General features: G+C 45.0%; 1 protein-coding gene across 2 annotated transcripts in view; it reads right to left on the reverse strand.

Annotated features, from left to right (window-relative positions):
* The window catches only part of ULK3 (unc-51 like kinase 3), a 62,275-nt gene that overhangs the window by 17,391 nt on the left and 23,419 nt on the right, over positions 1-21,465 (reverse strand). For both annotated transcript variants that reach the window (XM_077472658.1, XM_077472657.1), the window contains 5 exons: positions 20,386-20,468; positions 12,550-12,705; positions 12,328-12,433; positions 11,199-11,239; positions 3,208-3,310 (listed from right to left, as the gene is read on the reverse strand). In XM_077472658.1, the coding sequence (XP_077328784.1) occupies positions 3,208-3,310; positions 11,199-11,239; positions 12,328-12,433; positions 12,550-12,705; positions 20,386-20,468 (489 nt within the window). The remainder of the gene's footprint in view (positions 1-3,207; positions 3,311-11,198; positions 11,240-12,327; positions 12,434-12,549; positions 12,706-20,385; positions 20,469-21,465) is intronic.

Below are 21,465 nucleotides of genomic sequence, written 5' to 3' on the forward strand. Positions count from 1 at the left end.
TTGGCAAAAATTAAAAGGTCGTCCAAGTATGGAACGATTGATATACCTTCTACCCTGAGGGGGGCTAGGGCCCCTGCTACGATCTTTGTAAATATCCTCGGAGATGAGGATAGACCGAACGGGAGAGCTCTGAACTGGAGATGTAGCACCGAGCCTCCCATCCTGACAGCAAACCTCAGATATTTCTGTGAAGCTATGGCCATAGGCACATGGAGATATGCATCTCTTAGGTCTATGGATACCATAAAACAGTTTGGCATCAGAAGACTCTTCACCGAGAAAATTGTATCCATCCTGAATCTCTTGTATCTGATCGATTTGTTTAAAATCTTCAGAATCAATCTGAATTTGCCCGATGGTTTCCTTACCAGGAAAATGTGTGAGTAACATCCCAGCCCTATCTCCTCGGGGGGAACGTACATGATCACCCTTTGCTGCATCAGTTCCTGCAGAATAGAGATCATGGCTACTGATTTTTCTGGGTCTCGAGGAGCCTGGGTTACATAAAACCGTGCGGGGGGGGGGATGAGCGAATTCCAGCCTGTAACCCTCTTCTATTGTTTTGAGGATGAACAGACTGTGTCACTGACTTCCACTGTGGAAAAAAGGCCTGTAACCTTGCTCCCACAGTTGGAAGACCTTCACTGGCTTTTTGGGTTCGGGGTAGGGGGGCGGAATAAAACTCCTGACTTGCCCCTTCCCCTCTGAGGCTTCCAGGGCCTTCTATATCCTGTCTCTTTGGTTTCCGAGGTTTTTCGAAAAGCACGAAAATTTTTAGTGCCCAGGGGAATCAACTTCTTTTTAACAGGAAAACCCTTTTTCTTGTTGGCCGTTCTGTCCAGAATGGCTTCAAGGTCAGGGCCGAACACCAAATCTCCCTCGAACGGAAGACCGCATAATTTGTCTTTTGAGGCAGTATCCCCTGTCCATGTTTTCACCCATAAGGCCCTACGGGCTGAGATTATCAGGGCTGAGGACCTGGCTGACATCTTAATTGATTCTGCCGAGGCATCCGCCATATACCCCACTGCTTTTAAGAGGACAGGCAAGGTATCGAGCAGGTCCTTTCTAGGCGTTCCTGCCTCGATATGGTCTTTTAACTGTTCTAGCCAGTGCTCCAGATTTCTGGCTACTACAGTTGAAGCCATTGCTGGATTGAGGTTTGCCAATGTTGAGTCCCAAGCCTTCCTTAGGAGGGAATCAGCCCTTTTGTCCATGGGATCCTTGAGGATACCAATGTCCTCAAACGCAAGATCCGTATTCCTTGAGACCTGAGAAAAGGCCGCGTCGAGCTTAGGTTTCTTGTTCCATACCTGCGAGCTATCCTCCTCAAAGGGAAACCTGCGTTTGAGGGACCTGGAAAAGAAAGGAGCCCTCTCAGGGTCTCTCCATTCCTTTTTGACAGTTATGCACGGAACCTTATGCACCAGGAACACTCTGTGTTTCACCTCGCCCAAACCCTAAAACATTTTGTCATGTAGTGACAGTTGGGCCTTATCCTCTGTGATATTCAGAGTAGTGTGGATATTTTTAAGCAGGTCATCCACCTCCTCTAGGGATAATTTATACCGGGATGATGAAGCAGAAACCTCCTTTACTTCCTCTGCCTCCTCCTCAGAAGCAGAGGACCTACTATGTTCCTCCTCCTCCGAGTCACTGCCCCCCCTGGATGCAGATGCTGGGGAGTGAGAACGGGGCGCTGAGCTACTACCTGCAGCTGGGCGTCTGTCTAAATAAGACCGGAAAGATTCAAAGGTATCTGACAATTCTTTCCTGAAAGAACTTAGTAGCTCTCCCTGCTGAGACGCAGGGGTATTGGAAGCTGCTTCTTCTTTGACCAAGTCGCTTATGCAGGACCTGCATAACACCTTAGTCCAAGAATCACTCGTTTTCAACACGTTTTTACATGATGGACACCTCCTCTTGTTAGGAGGGGACACATGTTTGGTCTTTTCTTTCGCTTTCTGAAATATACCAAGGAAAAAAAACCAAAACCTCAGTTACAATACACATGAACATAGAAAAAAGATATGCTGCAAAATAGAACAGATTAACAATTTTCAAATTCTATTTGCTCTTCAGCCAGTGAATCCCCCCACAGACTTACTAAACAACTATTGAAAAGCATTATTCCTAAATAGCATCCTAGGAAAACAATGCTGCAGGCTTCCCAATGCAAGGAAGGGAGGAAACAATCAAGGCTCAAACAGTAATGACAGAGATCACTGCCGCTGCTTACCTGAGCCTGGCTGACAATCGTGGCTCCTGCTCCTGCCACTGACGATTTATCCTCCTCCATCGTTCAGCAAGGATCAATGGCGTCTGGGTGCTTTTATCAGTTTAAATTCCGCGCCAATCCCGGAAGTGATGTCAGCCGAAGAGACCGCCCCCTCTCCCTGCGTTCCAGCGGCCGGAACCGGAAGCCGCGTCGCACCGTCGGAAGTCCCGCCCCCGGCCGGAATGACGCGCTCGTCATCCAGACCCGGAAGGCATGAGCCTGAACGAACGGCGCGAGATATGAATCTCAGCCGTGTCCCAGACCCAGCCGCCGGTCTAGAAGAGGGGGAACCTGACCCCCCTGGGTATGAAGGAGAGCGGACACCGGAGCGACCCCCGCATGTGAAGGGAGGAAGCTGGGCCAGGTCTGTACAAAAAAGCAAACAACAATGGTATGCCTCCAACTCTCCCCACCTGGAGAGAGCGCAGCACCCCTTGGTTCCCTGCAGCGCTTCCCCCATGGCCGGAGGAAACACTACAACTGAGGCCATGGTGGAAGTGTCCAGTCTTTAAAGTGATCTGCAGTGTTTCCTGGGAAAGTGGTTGGAGCTGCGCTCTCTCCAGGTGCTGTCCTGAAAGACGAAGGGAGAAACTACTTTCTTAGTCCGCCGGACTTTTGGGTAAAAAAAAGTCTGCCGAAGCCCACACACGGGGCGATTGACTCGAGTCCGCCGGACTTTTCCACTGGATTGTTTGATCTTGTGTATGCGGCATTAGAGAGAAAGTGCTCTGAACCATCTCTGTCCAAGCATATAATTTGAAACCTGGAGCGTGAATCAAAATGGCACAGCTTGCACTCTAGGGTTTTAAAAAAAATGTTTTAAGTTGGACACGTTTTCAGCTATCCCACGTTGTTGTTTCCCACTCCTGTCTGAGATCTAGTAGGGATTTCAACCCTGCACCCTTCATGAATCGGAAACTAGAGCTCACCTTTTAGGAGTTCCCGCAATGATGTGCCTTCAAGAAGCAGGGACTTGTTACTAGAAGATACCAGCACCTTCAGCTCCTCTGCTCTGGATATGTACTGACGCACCTGCAGAGAGAGTGTGATAGTAAAAGATTAAAATAATAGTACCTGTTAAAGATTCTGTAACACAACTACAAATGAAACGCATGCCTGAATATTCGACATATGACAAAACTACTGTACAAATTGTGAGTCACAGACATTTTGTTTCTTATGTATTACTATTAATGAATGGGGCGAGCGATTATCAGATAGATAAAAATAATTTAGAGACTATAATAGCAAAAGCCAGATCAAATTGGTTCCTCTGGTGCCAAAGTATCTGATTCTGAATAATCACATTTCCATTTAAGAACATTAATTGTCCTATAGTCAGAATGAGTCCAACACTGCCATGCAACAATAGAACTTTGGATAAAGTGGGAACAATTACAATACGCCTAGCAAGGGCCAGACCCTTGATTTTCAGGTTGAATGAAGCTGGCCATAGACGGTGCAATTTTCTTTCCTGCAACCACGGTCATTCAATTCCCCCTTGAACACTGAATTCCTCCTGCAGAGTCACTGTGTTCTCCTAGCGGGGGGGGGGGGGGGGTGTGTGTGGGGAGTCGTTCCTGCCGGGAGTGGCTATAGCTGCTGGCAATAAACGCATGAGAAATCTAACATGCTGGTTGTACCCAAGTCGATCGATGGATAAACTTGGGTACAATCAGCCTGCCCATAGATAGTTTTAATCTTGACCGGTCCCTGCTCAACCTGGCGAGATTCAAACTGTCTATGGCTGGCTTTATACTCTACTAATCTCCGCAGACTGAAATGTAGGTGTAGGTAAAACAACCTAATACACAGCTGAAAAGCATATGTGTGTGAACAGTTCTACTTCCCAAAAATGAGGAATCCTGTTCAGCCAGTCTTCCAGTTCAGATACCCTGGAAGGCACTATTAGGTACATTTACTAAAACTGGTGTACTCAGAATCTGGTGCAGCTGTTCATGGTAGCCAATCAGCCCCGAACCTCAGTTTGTTCAAATAAGCTTTGGCAATAAAACCTGGTTTCTTTGCAGAAGTGAGCTTGATTTTGCGCTATTCAACTTTAGTAAATAAACCCCTATGCAATGTTCTAACCATTTAGCTTTGTCACAGCTGAGACTAAAAAAGCAGCATGCAGATGATTTTTTTGTAAGCTATCTCCTCCAATCAGCAAGCTCCAATTGTCACAGCCTATATACAATGCAGTAAAGCCTGATTTGTTAACCCCTTAAGCTGGCCAAAGATGGTTCGAATCTCGACCAGTTTAGCAGGAACCAAGTCCCAGAGGATGCTGGGACTGTGACATCATAATGGGCGGGGACATTATCCGGTGATGTCCCTATATAAGTCGCCGCACGCCATGTGTCCTTTCATAGTGACTGGAGACAGCGACGAGGCAACATCTCCAGAAGAAAAACATAAATTATAAAAATAATAATATGACAAAAATCGCATAAATATAAATGCCTAGAGATAAAAGTCCAACATTAGGCGTTCATTCCACTATGTAGCTGGCATAGGGGTGACCAAACCGTCACAGAGAAGGAAAATGGTGTACTAGGCGAATGTATTCATGTGGGTCTGCTTGACTGTAAACATCAGAGAAAAGTAGATAAATACTTCTTACCGGAACAGTTGGACTCACACAGTCATATGACGGTTGAGTCTAGAAGGCTTGAGGTCACAATCTGGGACCAAGGAGTGTAAGGAGGGAGGTCTGTTGAGCTGATGGAAGAGCTCCGGGCGGTTGTAGACTCAATGATGGATCCTTTCAGATGGAACGTCAAAGTAATCAAGCTCAGACGCAGCCCGTTGTACCAATACTCCAACCTCCCCCGGATGAGGAGGGGGGTGTTGTGAAGTTTTAAACCAAAAGAATGGAGAAAAAGAAAAAAAGGCTCCACATGGTGCGGGTCAAACGATATAAAAAATGTTGGTTTATTGAAGTCAAAAGATAATTAATGACGCGTTTCGACATATGTGTCTTCAACAGGGGCATGCCCCTGTTGAAGACACATATGTCGAAACGCGTCGGGCGAGCTGTTGGCACCCCACATTGCTTTTAATTTTATTTTGTTTTTTACGTGATCACCAAGTCATTAATTATCTTTTGACTTCAATAAACCAACATTTTTTATATCGTTTGACCCGCACCATGTGGAGCCTTTTTTTCTTTTTCTCCATTCTTTTGGTTTAAAACTTCACAACACCCCCCTCCTCATCCGGGGGAGGTTGGAGTATTGGTACAACGGGCTGCGTCTGAGCTTGATTACTTTGACGTTCCATCTGAAAGGATCCATCATTGAGTCTACAACCGCCCGGAGCTCTTCCATCAGCTCAACAGACCTCCCTCCTTACACTCCTTGGTCCCAGATTGTGACCTCAAGCCTTCTAGACTCAACCGTCATATGACTGTGTGAGTCCAACTGTTCCGGTAAGAAGTATTTATCTACTTTTCTCTGATGTTTACAGTCAAGCAGACCCACATGAATACATTCGCCTAGTACACCATTTTCCTTCTCTGTGACGGTTTGGTCACCCCTATGCCAGCTACATAGTGGAATGAACGCCTAATGTTGGACTTTTATCTCTAGGCATTTATATTTATGCGATTTTTGTCATATTATTATTTTTATAATTTATGTTGATCACATTATTATTGAAGCGCTACACTGTTTTTATTATTTTACCTGTTGAACTTTGTTTGTTTTTGGTGTTGGCTGCTGTTGTGGCTGTTGTGGCCATTTCTTCACAAACTATAGCGCAGTGTTTTCCCTTTTTGTATAACATCTCCAGAAGAGAAGAACAAAAGACGGCGACGGCGGCAGTGGCGACAGAAGACCGGGCCACCGCTTGTAAAAGAGCTAGAAGAAGGCGCGGTGGCCCGGCAAGAAGAACTGAAGAGGGGGACAAGACCCCCGAAGTCGGAAGAAGAGGGCAGCGGCGAAGAAGAAAGCCAGGCTCCTCCGCTAGTAAAAGAGCTAGCAGAAGATAGCGGAGGAGTCCGGCGAGAAGACCCCCGAAGATGGAAGAAGACCCCCGGAGCTGTGCAATAAACTATTTTAACCCTTGTGTGTTGTGTTTTTTTTTTTATATGTTTTTCACAGGTGAATGGGTAGGGGTACATTGTACCCCATACTCATTCACATAGGGTGGGGGGCTGGGATCCGGGAGCCCCCTTATTAAAGGTGGCTCACGGATTCCGATAAGCCCCCCGCCCGCAGACCCCGACAACCAACAGCCAGGGTTGTCGGCAAGAGGCCCTTGTCCTCATCAACATGGGGACAAGGTGCTTTGGGGTGGGGGATAAGTGTCTGATATGGACCTAGGGGGGGACCCCCACGCCGTTTTCTTCGGCGTAGGGATTCCCGTTTAAGTCCATATTAGGTGACGGGGCCAGCGACGCCTCCTTCGCTGGTCCCGGCTACCTGGAGATGCGCTCAAAATGAGCGGACTTTCCTCCGCGTGTGTGGGCGAGTCCGTTCATTTCAAAAGTATGGCGGATAGTCTGGCGGACATATTCCGCCGCAAAAGTACTGTGTGTGGGCAGGTAGCTCGTTCAGAAAGTCCAGCAGACAGTCCACCAGACTAAGTCCGCCGGATAGTCTGATACGTGTGTACGCGGCATAAGAAGAAATATTCTGGTACTGTTTATAGGGTCTATATGAATCATATGTTTCGTGCACTGTCCAACATATATGGTAGCCAAGAAAAAGACAATTATCCATAGGCATGATGCAAAGATAGCTTGATGTCCAAGCCATCAATGAGGATATTGACTAGCCTGTAAAATAAATTCTTCTTCTTCTTCTTCTTCTAAATACTACTATGGAAGAAATTTAAAGTACAGGTAAACCTTAGCTGAATGCCATGTTTTTTGCTAAAGCGCTATGAATCATAAACATTACCCATGGTTTCTTTTTAATAAAATAATGTTTCAGCATTTTCTGTTGCATCTCAGGATTGCTGATCCCCTGCACCCTTTTTGAAACACTTCCTGTCTACATGCATGCACCTTAGCAACTGCTGCACATCATTGAACAGTGCGGGTTTCTTAATGGTGACAACTTTGGGCTATGTCTGTGTAACATGTGTCAGCAGGACAGGTTGTAGTCTGCATTGGGAGAGTGTGTAACAAAATGTCAGTGTAGGAAACCCATATGGAAAACAGGAACATGGCATTGTCACCCAATAACCTGAAATAACTTCAGATGGACCTAAATGGCAGGATCTCCACATATTTTAATGAAAACTATAGGATTTAAAAAGAACTGAAAATTACTTTTGACCCCCCCCCCCCCCCCCCCCCAATTACTGCCCCCTTACTTGATCCTTCCACTTTACCCACCCCTTTTAACTTCTTATTTATTCTCTTTTTTGCTGGTTTCTAGTTTATGTTCTCAATGTTGATGTTGCACTTTTGTATCTACTGGATAACCTTAGGATTTATGAGGTTATGAAGAAGAGCAACACTGTAATTAGATGCTTGACCTTTCCCTAATAAAGCAATCCTCTCCACAAATCATACTATGTGGGTCTACACCTGTTTCCGCGACCGTAATCACCCACACAGAAAAAAAAGCAGGAGATGCGTGCAGGTGCAATTAATCCTAATAGTACCCACACCCATTGGAAATAGCAGCAGCTGCTTCCTGCACTAGGAACAGCACTGCATTTGTGGTTTTCAAAAATGTGCTGAGATTTCAAAAATGGAGCAGGGACCTATTTCACTGTGTTTCAGGAGGCACGGCAGTCCATTCAAATGAATGGGCTACCATACCCACGCAAAACCCCACACAAGTGTGAACCAGGCTTACCAAATGCTCTACAGTGCTTCACTTTTTCCATATTTGTTATGTTACAGCCTTATTCCAAAATGGGTTCAATTAATTATTTTCCTCAAAATTCGTGAAAGAAGTTTATTTGATATCTTTGCAAATTTATAAAAAAATAAATCACATGTACATAAGTATTCACAGCCTTTGCCATGACACTCAAAATTGAGCTCAGGTGCATCCAATTTCCACTGATCATCCTTGAGATGTTTCTACAACTTGATTGGAGTCCACCTGTGGTAAATTCAGTTGATTGGACATGATTTGGAAAAGCACACATCTGTCCATATAAAGTCCACAGTCAACAGAGCATGTAAGAGCTCAAACCAAGCCATGAAGTCCAAGCAATTGTCTGTAGACCTCCAAGACAGGATTGTATTGATGTACAGATTTGGGAAAAGGTACAGAAAAATGAGCACAGTGGCCTCCATCATCCATAAATGTTAGGGAGGTGACCAAGTGACCAAGGTCACTCTGACAGAGCTCCAGCATTTCTCTATGGAGAGAGGAGAACCTTCCAGAAGAACCAACCACCAATAAGGCCTGTATGGTAGAGTGGCCAGACAGAAGCCACTTCTCAGTAAAAGGCACATGAAAGCCTGCCTGGAGTTTGCCAAAAGGCACCGGAAGGAATCTCAGACCATGGGAAACAAAAAAACTCTCCGATTTGATGAAACAAAGGTTGAACACTCTGGCCTGAGTGGCAAGCTTTGCGTCTGGAAGAAACCAGGCACCGCTCATCACCTGGCCAATACCATCCCTGCAATGAAGCATGGTGGTGGCAGCATCATGCTGTGAGGATGCTTTTCAGCGGTAGGAACTGGGAGACAAGTCAGGATAGTCAGGCTTGAGGGAAAGATGAATGCAGCAATGTACAGAGACATCCTTGATGAAAACCTGCTCCATAGCCCTTTGGATCTTAGACTGGGGCAAAGGTTTATCTTATAAACAGGACAACGAACCTAAGCACACAGCCAAGATAACAAAACGAGTGGCTACAGGACAACTCTGTGAATGTCCTTGATTGGTCCAGCCAGAGCCCAGACTTGAAACCGATTGAACATCTCTGGAGAGATGTGAAAATAGCTGTGAACCGACCCTCCCCATCCAACCTGATGGAGCTTGAGAGGTCCTGCAAAGAAGAATGGGAGAAACTGCCCAAAAATAGGTGCCAAGCTTGTAGCATCATACTCAAAAAGAGTTGAGGCTGTAATTGGTGCCAAAGGTGCTTCAACAAAGTATTGAGCAATGGCTGTGAATACTTCTGTACATGTAATCTTTTTGTTTTTTATTTTTAATACATTTTCAAAGATTTCAAACAAACTTCTTTCATGTTGTCATTATGGGGTATTGTTTCTAGAATTTTGAGGAAAAGAATGAATTTAATCCATTTTGGAATAGGGCTGTAACATAACATGTGGAAAAAGTGAAGCGCTGTGAATACTTTCCAGATGCACTGTAAAAGAAGAAAAAAAAAAACTGTGCTTGTCTGAATAAAAATGAACCCACAGTACCATAAAATTAAAAACTTCTACAGACTCGCACTAGATAAGTAATAAGTTGCACCCATATATTACAAACAATAAGTGCCATCAAAATGAAATAAAATCTAAAAAAAGTGAAAATTATAAAGTCCAAAAAGGTGAGACTGAATGTGGAATCCTTGTCAATACATCTGCAATATAACCACCATCCTTCACCAAGAGTGAGATCTTGTCTAGAGCACCACCACCTGTATTCAAACAAAATGCCCGCTTACCATCTCAAAAGGGACCTCCTATCACAGGTCAGCAACTCTTCTGGCTACACACCCAGCCAGGACCTTTCCATGACGTTTAAAGATCTCCACAGAGCCATAGGTGCAGACTATCCAGATGATGCTTCCATACAACCATCCCCAGAAATACAAAAAAGCTCCACATAGTGTAAAATCTTATGAAAATAAAGTAAGGTTGCACTTACATCAAGGTAATGTTAAAAACGCCTTATTAGCACTCTTGCCGGCTGGCAAAAAACAAGCAGTCCGCACTTCCGGGAATCGAAAAACACGATAATGTTAACACGCCACTACGCTCTATGCGTTTTATCGCACATTGACGTTTGAACAGATGGCCCATAACAGCTTTATCAGCCATTGCTAAGCGCCTGCTCCTTTCCCCTGCAGCTGCCGCTGACTGATAAAGGGGAGATGGATCATGTGACTGGACAGGAGCAAGCTGAAAATAGGTATGTATATACACCTTTTTTTCATGTTAGTCAGCATAGGCATCAAAAGAGGGGAGGGAGCATTTTTAAGACTAATTAGGTTCAACCTGGAATTTTACTAAAGCAGTTGTAGCCCTAAAAAAAAAAAAAAATATAAAAAAAAAAAAAGGTCCTGCTCCTTTTAAAGCATGAACAGCAACACAGTTCTTATGCTGTGTAATTTTTCAATTTGTCCCTTTCTATCATATAATTACCCGGCTGGTGTGTCCTCCCCTCTGGAAACTGTTTACATGTCGTGGCCATCCCACTGCTCTCCTCTTTACCCCCCTCCCTCCCTGCCTGTCAGCTAATCTCTGCTGATCCGCTCCCCACCCCCCCGCAGGTAAAATAACATTGTGTGCATACAATACCCTGTGTTAGATAACATTATGTGATTTATAAAAAAATTACGCTTTACACCTTATTTCAGAGAGCTGCACTCACATGACCGCCAAATGCTCTCCTCCTCTTCATGTGAGCACCAAGCTCTAAAATAATGTGTAAAGCAACATTTTTTTTTATAAAGCACATATACTGGGGTACATAACGTTATCTAACACAAGGGATTGTATGAACATAACAAAGTGGCTTTACAACCAATTAAGGTCTGTGTTACCTTGTTAGTGTGAATATTTGTAACCTACTATGTTTTTGTTGAAAAATTCAATACAAAATGCATTGAAAGGAAACTTTTGAAACTACTATAAACATGTGAAAGCTGACTTAGATATGTCTCAGAAGTTTTTTTTACATTTTTGGTTAATATGCATTGCCCACTGGTCATAGATGCCAGCGAGTTAAATACCAACCTGAGGTGTAACTATAATAAAATAATGCTCACTAACCTTTGAGCGTATGGCTTCTTTCCGTCGGATGTCTGTTTCATCTACCAGAGAAAAGACAGAACAGTTAAACAGGGTTTACAAAGTGAAATGAAAAGGTTTGTTATCCCAACATTTAATTTTCCTGATATTTTTACCTGTTGTATTATTTCTTATTAAAGCTGTAGTACACTAGGGCAAATGTGTGCCCTTCTCCCTTTTGTTTTTGTCCAGAAATGATCCTGCCACCCAGTGAAATTTTAGCCTTGTTGGCTTAAAACCTATTGTGTAAAAACTACAACCACTAGCCAGCGAGATAAAGTCTGTGATCTGCACAAACAGTTTGATTTTGTTATATTTCTCTTCTATACCCTCTGTACATGTGTTAACAAATATCCTGTTCTCCATACTGTATGTAATATAGAATATATATATATATATATATATATATATATATATATATATATATTCCTCGGCTTTCCCATTTCAGACTGACCATGCTAGGCACAGAATTACATCCTTCCCAGCATGGTCAGTTTACTGGTTGTGCTGGAATCTCAGACTGCCTATCTTCAAAACACATGCTGCCGCCGCCCCGAGGGAGCTGTTTAATGGGAAGATCAGTGTGCTGCCGTTTCTCTTTCCCCACCTCATATACACATACGTACACAAACCTTTTTTCCTTTCACTTCTATTTTAAACTGAATGGGTTGTTTTACAAGGTAAGGGTTCACATATTCTTTAAGCTTTTGGTATTTACTTTGATACAGTGTTAACATTACTCAACCCACACTATTGTACAGCACAAAGTGCTTGTTCATTTAAAACATATTATCCAGCAAGTATTACAAGGTACAAAATTATGATAGTAAAAGGCAGAAGGTTTTGTAATACACACATCTGTGTTTCATTTAGAGGAATTCAACTCCCACTACCAACTGATATTCAGGTAGCAAACGTTCTGGTGAGTAGATGGAAAAGTAGGAGGACAGCATTCATCAGCAAATATAGCAACAGCATTAACTGCTTTCATTGCACCACCCCCACCATAGATTTGATTTACCGGAACATAGGCACCCTGTCTGAGAACAGATCTGAGTGAGAAAATAAAATAACTAAACAATAACGAGAACTAAAATACTTCAATACTGACAGTGCAAAGAAGGGACGAAATATTCCAAAGCTCGGCAGTACAAGCTGAGTGCTGCTGAATAATCTCTTGCTCCATCTTTCTCCACTGCCTCAGCCACCAGAGATGTCTGTGTAAGAGTAAAAACATAACACAAGGAAAAAATAAACCTGACACAGAATACATGTACACAAGAAATAATTAACAGTACCCATTAAATACATGGGACGTGCAATTTTTACTCACAGCTTTCTGTAAGGATTCTGCACAAGGCATGTGCTCCAAATCTACAAATGGGTGGTTGAAGAAGTCTGGGAAGGAGATACGACAATCTGGGTCTCTCTCCAAAAGTCGCTGAAGGAGATCCCGGCATTCAGGGGACACCCGTGGCCTTGAAGGAAGCTAAGAGTAAAAGATCTCTGAGAGTTAATTTAAAAACAAAAAAATTGACCTAAACCAATACTTTTTCCCTTTAACATCTTAAAAAAGCTCTTAAAGCATAATTGGGCATCTTGTACCTACTCTAACTCTAGGCTGTGTATGGTTATAGAGTGCATCCGGAAAGTATTCACAACACTTTTTCCACATTTTGTTATGTTACAGCCTTATTCCAAAATTTATTAAATTCATAATTTTCCTCAAAATTATACAAACAATACTCCATAAGGAAAACATGAAAGAAGTTTGTTTGAAATCTTTGCAAATTTACTAAAAAGAAAAAAAATCCCATATACAAAAGTATTCACAGCCTTTGCTCAATACTTTGTTGAAGCACCTTTGGCACCAATTACAACCTCAAGTCTATTTCAGTATGATGCTACAAGCTTGGCACACCTATTTTTGGGCAGTTTCTCCCATTCTTCTTTTCAGGACCCCTCAAGCTCCATCAGGTTGGATGGAGAGCATCAGTGCACAGACATTTTCAGATCTCTCCAGAGATGTTCAATCGGGTTCAAGTCTGGACTCTGGCTGGACCACCCAAGGACATTCACAGAGTTGTCCCATAGCCACTCCTTTGTTATCTTGGCTGCATGCTTAGGGTCATTGTCCTGTTAGAAGATGAACCTTTGGCCCAGAGCACTCTGGAGCAGGTTTTCATCAAGGATGTCGCTGTACATTGTTGCATTAATCTTTCCTTCTATCCTGACTAGTCTCCCAGTTCCTGCTGCTGAAAAGCATCCTCACAGTATGATGCTGCAACCACCATACTTCACTGGAGGGATGGTATAGGTCAGGGTATGAGTGGTGCCTGGTTTCTTCAGGACATGACGCTTGCTATTCAGGCCAAAGAGTTCAACCTTTGTTTCATCAAACCAGAGAGTTTTGTTTCTCAGCGTCTGAGAATCCTTCACGTGCCAAACAAATATAAAGAGATATCCGAGCTCAAACTTACCAACCAGCCGGTGACCAACCGAATCGACCTGTCTAACAATATGCATAAAGAACAAGGGTTTAGTTGCACACATTTGCAAGTACATGCGTACGTTGCAGGCCCCATCAAGGTACCCTGTTTCCTGCAGTCCCTACTGAAAGTCTCCATCTTGGAAGCACATGCATTTATAATGGATAGGTAAGGGACAGGTAAGACTGTAAGGAGCCACTCTCCTTAAAAAGGTACAGGGTCACACTGAACACCCAGCACATAGCACTATGGCAGCAAGGGCATCAGTGCATTGCCTGACCAATATGCTCAAGGTACAAAAAAGTGCCCACTGCCCCACCTATAACTGGTCTTTGTAGCAAGGAGCACTAGAATGGCAACGTATGTCAAACAAATATAAAGAGATTTCCAAGCTCAAACTTATCAATCACCCAGCGACCAACCGAATTGACCTGTCTAACAATATGCGTTAAGAACAGGGGATTAGTTGCACAGATTTGCAAATAAATGCGCAAGCTGGAGGTCCCGCCAAGGCACCCTGTTTCCTGCAGTCCCTAACTACTGGAAGTCTCCATCTTGGAAGCACATGCATTTATAATGGACAGGTAGGGGACAGGTGAGCCTGGAAGAAGCCACCCTTCCTTTTGGCAACTCCAGGCGGGCTGTCATGTGCCTTTTACTGAGGAGTGGCTTCCGTCTGGCCATTCTGCCATACAGGCCTGATTGGTGGAGTGCTGTAGAGCTGATTGTTCTTCTGAAAAGTTTTCCTCTCTGCACAGAAAAATGCTGGAGCTCTGTCAGAGTGACCATCAAGTTCTTGGTCGCCTCCCTAAGGCACTTCTCCCTCGACCACTCAGTTTGGGCAGGGGTGGCCTGCTCTAGGAAGAGTCCTGGTGGGTCCAAACCTCTTCCATTTATGGATGGTGTAGGCCACTGTACTCATTGGGACCTTCAATGCTGCAGAAATCTTTCTGTACCCTTCCCCAGATCTGTGCCCGATACAATCCTGTCTCAGAGGTCTACAGACAATTCTTTGGACTTCATGGCTTAATTTGTGCTTTGACATACACTGTGGGACCTTATATAGACAGGTATGTGCCCTGGGGACTTACATCAAGTTGTAGAAACATCTCAAGGATGATCAGTGGAAATTGGATGCACCTGAGCTCAATTTTGAGTGTCATGGCAAAGGCTGTGAATACTTATGTACATTTTTTCATTTTTTATTTTTAATACATTTTCAAGCAAACTTCTTTCACATTGTCATTATGGGGTATTGCTTTTAGAATTTTGAGGGAAAAATAGGATTTTTTGTACTCACCGTAAAATCCTTTTCTCTAATTCACAGCTCCTCGCTTAGCTATTGGGTTGTTACGCCTCCTTTAAGAGAAGTCTAGGCATAACATGTTATGAAAAATACAGAACTTTTAGTTCTGCCCTAGGGGCGGTCCCTTAGGTAACAACCCCCCAGCCTGCCATGCAGCCTCAGTACGTCAACAAGCAGTATAACGTAAAGAAAAATAGGAGGGACGGGTGCGGTGTCAGTCGGTGAATTACAGAGAAAATGATTTTACGGTGAATACAAAAAAATCCTATTTTCTCTTATATTCACCGACTGACACAGCTCCTCTCTTAGCCATTGGGATGTTCCCAAGCAGTGCCAAAACGAGGGGTGGGAAAACAGAATAACTTCATCCACCATGGCATGTGGGAACTAGTATAAACTTTACCCACAAAAACGACAGTGTGTGGAATAACCACCACAAAAAAAACAGGGTGCTCCTCAACAGAGAGACTCTACAAACAAACCGCACCAAAACTGTGGTAGCAAATGCAACAGTGCATTAACTTAAAAGGTACTGCGTTTTTACCCCCAAAAAAGGAACATTTTTTATGTGCAATTGCAATTATACAGCCACCTGCAAAACTTTGCGACCAAAACAGACATCAGCCGATGTGGTGTGAACAGACAAACAGGTCGCCGCGTTACAGACACTTGATGTCAGAAGGCACAAGACGTTCCAATTGCCTTTGTGGAGTGGGCCGTGACTGGAAAGGGGTACATCTTCCCCTTCGAGGCGTAGGCTTGTACTACAATCTGTCTGATCCACCTGGAAATGGTGGCCGATGAGACCGCCATGCCTTTCTTCGGACCAGCCACTGAAACAAACAGGGAGTTTAATTTCTGGAAGAGAGCCGTGGCAGACAAATACACCCTCAGAGCACGGACCACGTCCAGGGAATGGAGGGCCACCTCCTTAGGATGTGTCGGCTTAGGACACAGAGATGGTAACACAATGTCTTCATGATGTGAAACGCCAAAACCACCTTTGGCAAAAAAGAAGGTTGCAGACACAACACCGCCTTATCCTTGTGGATAACCAGGTAGGGCGACTTGCAGGACAAGGCCGCCAGTTTTGAAACCCTCCTGGCCAATGTAATGGCCACCAGAAAAAACACTTTCTGGGAAAGAGTCAACAGAGGGATCTCTCTGATATTTTCAAATGGCGGTTTTGCAGTGCCAATAACACCAGGTTCAGATCCCACGGGATTAACGGTGGACATACCGGAGGAACTACATGCCGCACTCCTTGATCAAAAGTGCTCACTAGAGAGATGCCAGGGGTCACTGAAAAAAGACAGCCAAAGCTTAAATTTGTCCTTTGATGGTGCTCAAAGCCAACTTTTGGTCTACTCCTTGGTGAAGAAACAGCAGGACTCTGGATATAGAAAAGGAGCATGGATGCCATCCTTTCTCCTCACACATGGAGATGTAGGCCTTCCAGGTACGATGATATATCTTCCTAGAAGAAGATTTCCCTGCTCTCAACATAGTTGGGATCACCGAGTCTGAAAGACCCCGGTTCCTCAACACCTAGCTCTCAATAGCCATGCCGTTAAAACCAGCGATGGTAAAGCAGGATGGAGAATCGGACCTTGAGACAAAAGGTCTTCTCGTAACGGCAGTTGCCAAGGAGCATCTGCCACCAGGCGTACTAGGTTTGCATACCAGGGATGCTGGGGCAAATCTGGGGCAATCAGTATTACTGCAATCCCCTCGACGAAGCAGAGGTGGTAACAGTTTCAGTGGAGGAAAAGCATAGATGAGCTGGTACTGATCCCACAGAGCCACCAGTGCGACTGACGCGTCTGCCCACGGATCTCTGTCCTGGACACGAATCTCGGCACCTTGTGATTGAGATGGGAGGTCAGAAGATCCACGTCTGGTGTGTCCCACCACAGGCACAGTAGCCTGAACACCTCCGGATGCAATGCCCATTCTCCTCGGTCCAGCATCTGGCGACTCAGATAGTCTGCCTGCCAGTTCTCCACTCCCAAGATGTAAATGGCTGACAGGGCCGGTACATGTCGCTCTGCCCACCAAAGTATGTGCGTGACCTTCCGTACGGCGGCCGAGCTTCTTGTTCCTCCTTGGTGATTGACGTATACCACAGCCGTGGCATTGTCTGACTGGATCCTGATCGGACACCCTCGCAGTCTTATTGACCATGTGGAGAGGCATAGCCTGATCGCTCTCAGTTCGAGCAGTTTGATCGGCAACTTGGATTCCTCTGCCAACCAGAGGCCCTGGGTGGACTGAACTCCCATTACGCCACCCCAGCCCGATAGGCTGGTGTCCGTTGTGATCACTGTCCATTTCAGAGGTAGGAACGAATTCCCGGACAGAAGTGCCGGGGACCTTAGCCACCAGAGCAGGGAATCCCTGACTAACTGGCTCACCTGAATCTGCCGATCCAGGGACAATGGAGATTTGTCCCATTTTGTCAAAATCTCCTTCTGCAGGACTCTGGTGTGGAACTGGGCATACGGTACTGCCTCAAAGGAGGCCACCATGAGTCCCAGGACTCGTATGCAAAAGCGTAGCGACGACCACTTGCGGTTCATCAGCAGTTTCACCACGGCTCTGAGAGTCTGCAGCTTGTCTGAAGGGAGAAACACTCTCGCTTCCATGGAGTCCAGCAGTAAGCCTAGGTACTCCAAACACGGAGTCGATACGATCACTGACTTCTTTAGGTTCAACAGCCACCCAAATTCCTGCAGGTCTGCATGGTGATTGCCACATCCTCCTCTAACTCTGAGGCGGAAGATGCTCTCAGGAGGAGATTGTCATTGCGCGTTGCCGTAGCAATGCCAAAACAGGAGCCAATACCTTGGTAAAGACTCGGGGGGGGCTGATGCCAAACCAGAAGGCAGAGCCACAAACTGGTAGTGGGCTATCCCGACTGTGAATCGCAGAAACTTCTGATGCCGGAGGCATATGGATATGTGCAGGTATGCATCCTGGATGTCTAAGGATGACAGGGAGTCCCCTTGATGGAGTGCAGCGACTACTGAGCAAACTGATTCCATTCTGAACCTCTGTACTTTCACAAAGTAATTGAGGGCTTTTAGATCCAAGATTGGACATACCCCTTCCTTCTTGGGGACTACAAACAGGTTTGAGTAGAACCCCTGGAAACGTTCCGAGTCCGGAACAGGTACTATCAGCCCACGACTCAGCAGGTCCCTTACTGCCCCCAAAAGGGCCTCCCGGTGAGCCGGGAGTAGGGGTATGCTGGAGGGGAAGAATCTGTTTTGTGGCCAAGAGAAGAACTCTAGCTTGTAGCCGGAGGAAATCAGATAGTAGATCCATTGGTTGGACAGCCAAGAGGTCCCTCGGGCTGCAAACTCCCGAAGGTGATCTTCATGCGGTAGCACTTTTGCTCACAGGCTTGTTAGGTTTGCGGTTCCAGGGATGCTTTGCTTCAGTGGTCATCCTGTCGGGCTGGGGACGCTTGGTCGAAGCTTCGGGCAGACAAAAAAGCCATTTGTGAGAGGAAAATGAGGGCCCTTGCCTACGACGTGGCTCCTTAGCCTTCCTGGCCTGTGGGAGTAGAGTTCTCTTACCACCTGTGGCATTTTTAATAATGTTATCCAAAAGAGGCTCCAAAGAGCCGGTCGCCAAGGAAGGGAAGATCCGTCAGGGCTTTTTTGGATGCCTGGTCAGCAGACCAGAATTTCAACCAAATCAGGCTCCTCAGCACCACTGCTGATACTGAATAACTTCAGGCCTTACACTAATTGGTCTGCTAGTTCCACGCAGACAGGAGAAGCCTGTTGTTCTCCCAATTCGTGGTGCAACAGTTTTGCCCACTCAGTTAGTGTCTGCGACACAAGTGTGGATGTCAGTACTGGTCGCATAGTTCACCCCACAACCGTACCAAGGAACGAGCCACTGCCTCGGCCTTCCTGTCCGCGGGGTCCTTAAATGCAGGAGTCCCCTCTACCGGGACTGTGGTTACTTTGTTCAACCTGGATACTGGGGGGTCCACGACCGGAGGGCCTGACCATTTTTTGATGGTCTACAAGAAAATGGCCGCTGAGCGTCCAGTATAAAGGACAAAAACACAGGGAAAATGGCCGCCAAACTACAGGAGAGTATGCTGCTTCTTGCCCTCACCTAAGATGGCCGCCGAACACTGAATATCACGAAGGATAGTGACAGAGAAATGGTGGTGAACATCGCTGCAGCGATGGACAGACACAGCCACCCCCCATATAGAGAAGAAAACACATCAGGGCACAGCCAGCCAGCGCAGTCCCCCCCAGGTGAGAGCCCCCTCGGAGAGCCCCAGCCATGACACACACACTGCTCAGCAGCCACATGCAGCATCCCCCACGGGGGGGGTGAAGATAGGGTGAAGATAGGGACGGTGAGAGCTGTACTTACCAGTCCTGCAGAGCTGAGAGACATTACATCACAGACCCACTCTCCAATCAGTATGGGGTGGCTGTTGGCCCGGCACACTGTGACGCAGACATCAGTAGCCCGGTCATATGTGTGCCCCGGAGCATTAACGCTCACTGACCACCTCTGGAGCTGAGGTACGTCGTGGCTGGCCCAGCGCGTAGCTCTGGTCTGCACACGCTCACTGGCCAGGCTGGGGAGACTACAAGGATAAGAGTATCCAGCCTGTCACCCAGCCGGCTGTTGATAGCAGATCACAGGATCATTAGTCTTGCGCAAAAAGCAAAGCTTCTGCAGAAAAAACATGGACCGATAGGCCTGCAGGGTTCCTAGGTTCTTCTCCTTCACTAGGCAAAATAAAAACGGAGGCTGCATGGCAGGCTGGGGGGTTGTTACCTAAGGGACCGCCCCTTGGGCGAAACTAAAAGTTCTGTGTTTTTCATAACATGCTATGCCTAGTCTTCTAAAGGTGGCGTAACAACCCAATAGCTAAGAGAGGAGGCTGTGTCAGTCGGTGAATATAAGAGAAATAATGAATTTAATCCATTATGGAATAAGACTATAACATAACAAAATGTGGAAAAAGTGAAGGGCTGTGAATACTTTCCGGATGCACTGTACATGCACCACCTCTACACTGTGTATTGACAGACCTACACCACCTATATGTTGTGTACGGACATAGACATACCTGCATTTACTTTAGACTGTGTACTGACATACCTCAACTAACCAACTAACTCTATACTGTGCACTCACCTACCTGCACTAATTGTGGTCTGGGTACTGACATACATGCACAAACTCTTGGCTCCATACTGACATACATGCACTAACTCTGGCCTCTGTAGTGCTCTAGCTGCACAAACTCTAAGCTTTATACCAGTATACCTGCAGTTATGTTAGGCTCTGTACTTATAGAAAAGTAGTACATATTATTATTTTTTCTTACCTCTATAGATCGGGCACTTCGTATCTTCTCCTCCAGTTCCGAGAAAGATCTTGATGCAAATGGTGCTCTCCCAAAAAGCGCCTCTGAAATGGAAGAAAGGTAAAATATTTAGATATAAAGGATATAAAAGGCAGAGCCTTAAAGGGAACCTGCGAGGACCGAATTGTCCACTGCTGACCTGTTTGAAAGCTGCTCCAGTGCTATCATCCTGATTTCGCCTTATTAGTGTATAATGTTTAACCAGGGAGTTGTCAGATGCTTTTAATCAGGAAGGAATTTCTTCCCTGCAGGAGCAAATTGCACCAACCTTTATATTGGCATTTCACCTTCCTCTAGATCAGGGGTCTCAAACTGGCGGCCCTCCAGCTATTGCAGAACTACAAGTCCCATGAGGCATTGCAAGGCTGACAGTTGTAAGCATGACTCCCACAGGCTGAGGCATGATGGGACTTGTAGTTCCGCAACAGCCACCAGTTTGAGACCCCTGCTCTAGATCAATTGCAATTTTTGTTTTTTGTTTTTTCGTATTTATTCAACTCAATGTAAAATTTCTTATTTCAACATGACTAACTATGCAAGTACCATATGTCTTCACAATCACTACGTAGTCAATCATTTACCTGGAATAATTATGCACTTTACTGGATGCAGGTTTGTTTAACCACTTCTGGACCAAGCCTATTTCTGACAGTTGTTGTTTACAAGTTAAAAATCAGTATTTTTTCCTAGAAAATTACTTAGAACCCCCAAACATTATATATATATATATATATATATATATATTTTTTTTTAGCAGAGGCCCTAGAGAATAAAATGGAGAGCGTTGCAATATTTTATGTCACACCATATTTGTGCAGAAGTCTTAAATGCAGTTATTGCAAAAAAAAAAAAAAAATGTATACAAAAAATAAATAAACAGTAAAGTTAGGCCAATTTTTTTCTATAATGTGAAAGATGATGTTATGCTGAGCAAATTGATACCCAACATGTCATGCTTTCAAATTTCGCATGCTCAGGAATGGCGACAAACTTCGGTACTTAAAAATCTCCATAGACGATGCTTTAAAAATGTTTACAGTT

This window comes from Lithobates pipiens, unplaced genomic scaffold (genome assembly GCF_037356315.1).
Source record: "Lithobates pipiens isolate NorthernLeopardFrog02 unplaced genomic scaffold, aLitPip1_a1.2 Scaffold_8, whole genome shotgun sequence".
NCBI lineage: Eukaryota > Metazoa > Chordata > Amphibia > Anura > Ranidae > Lithobates > Lithobates pipiens.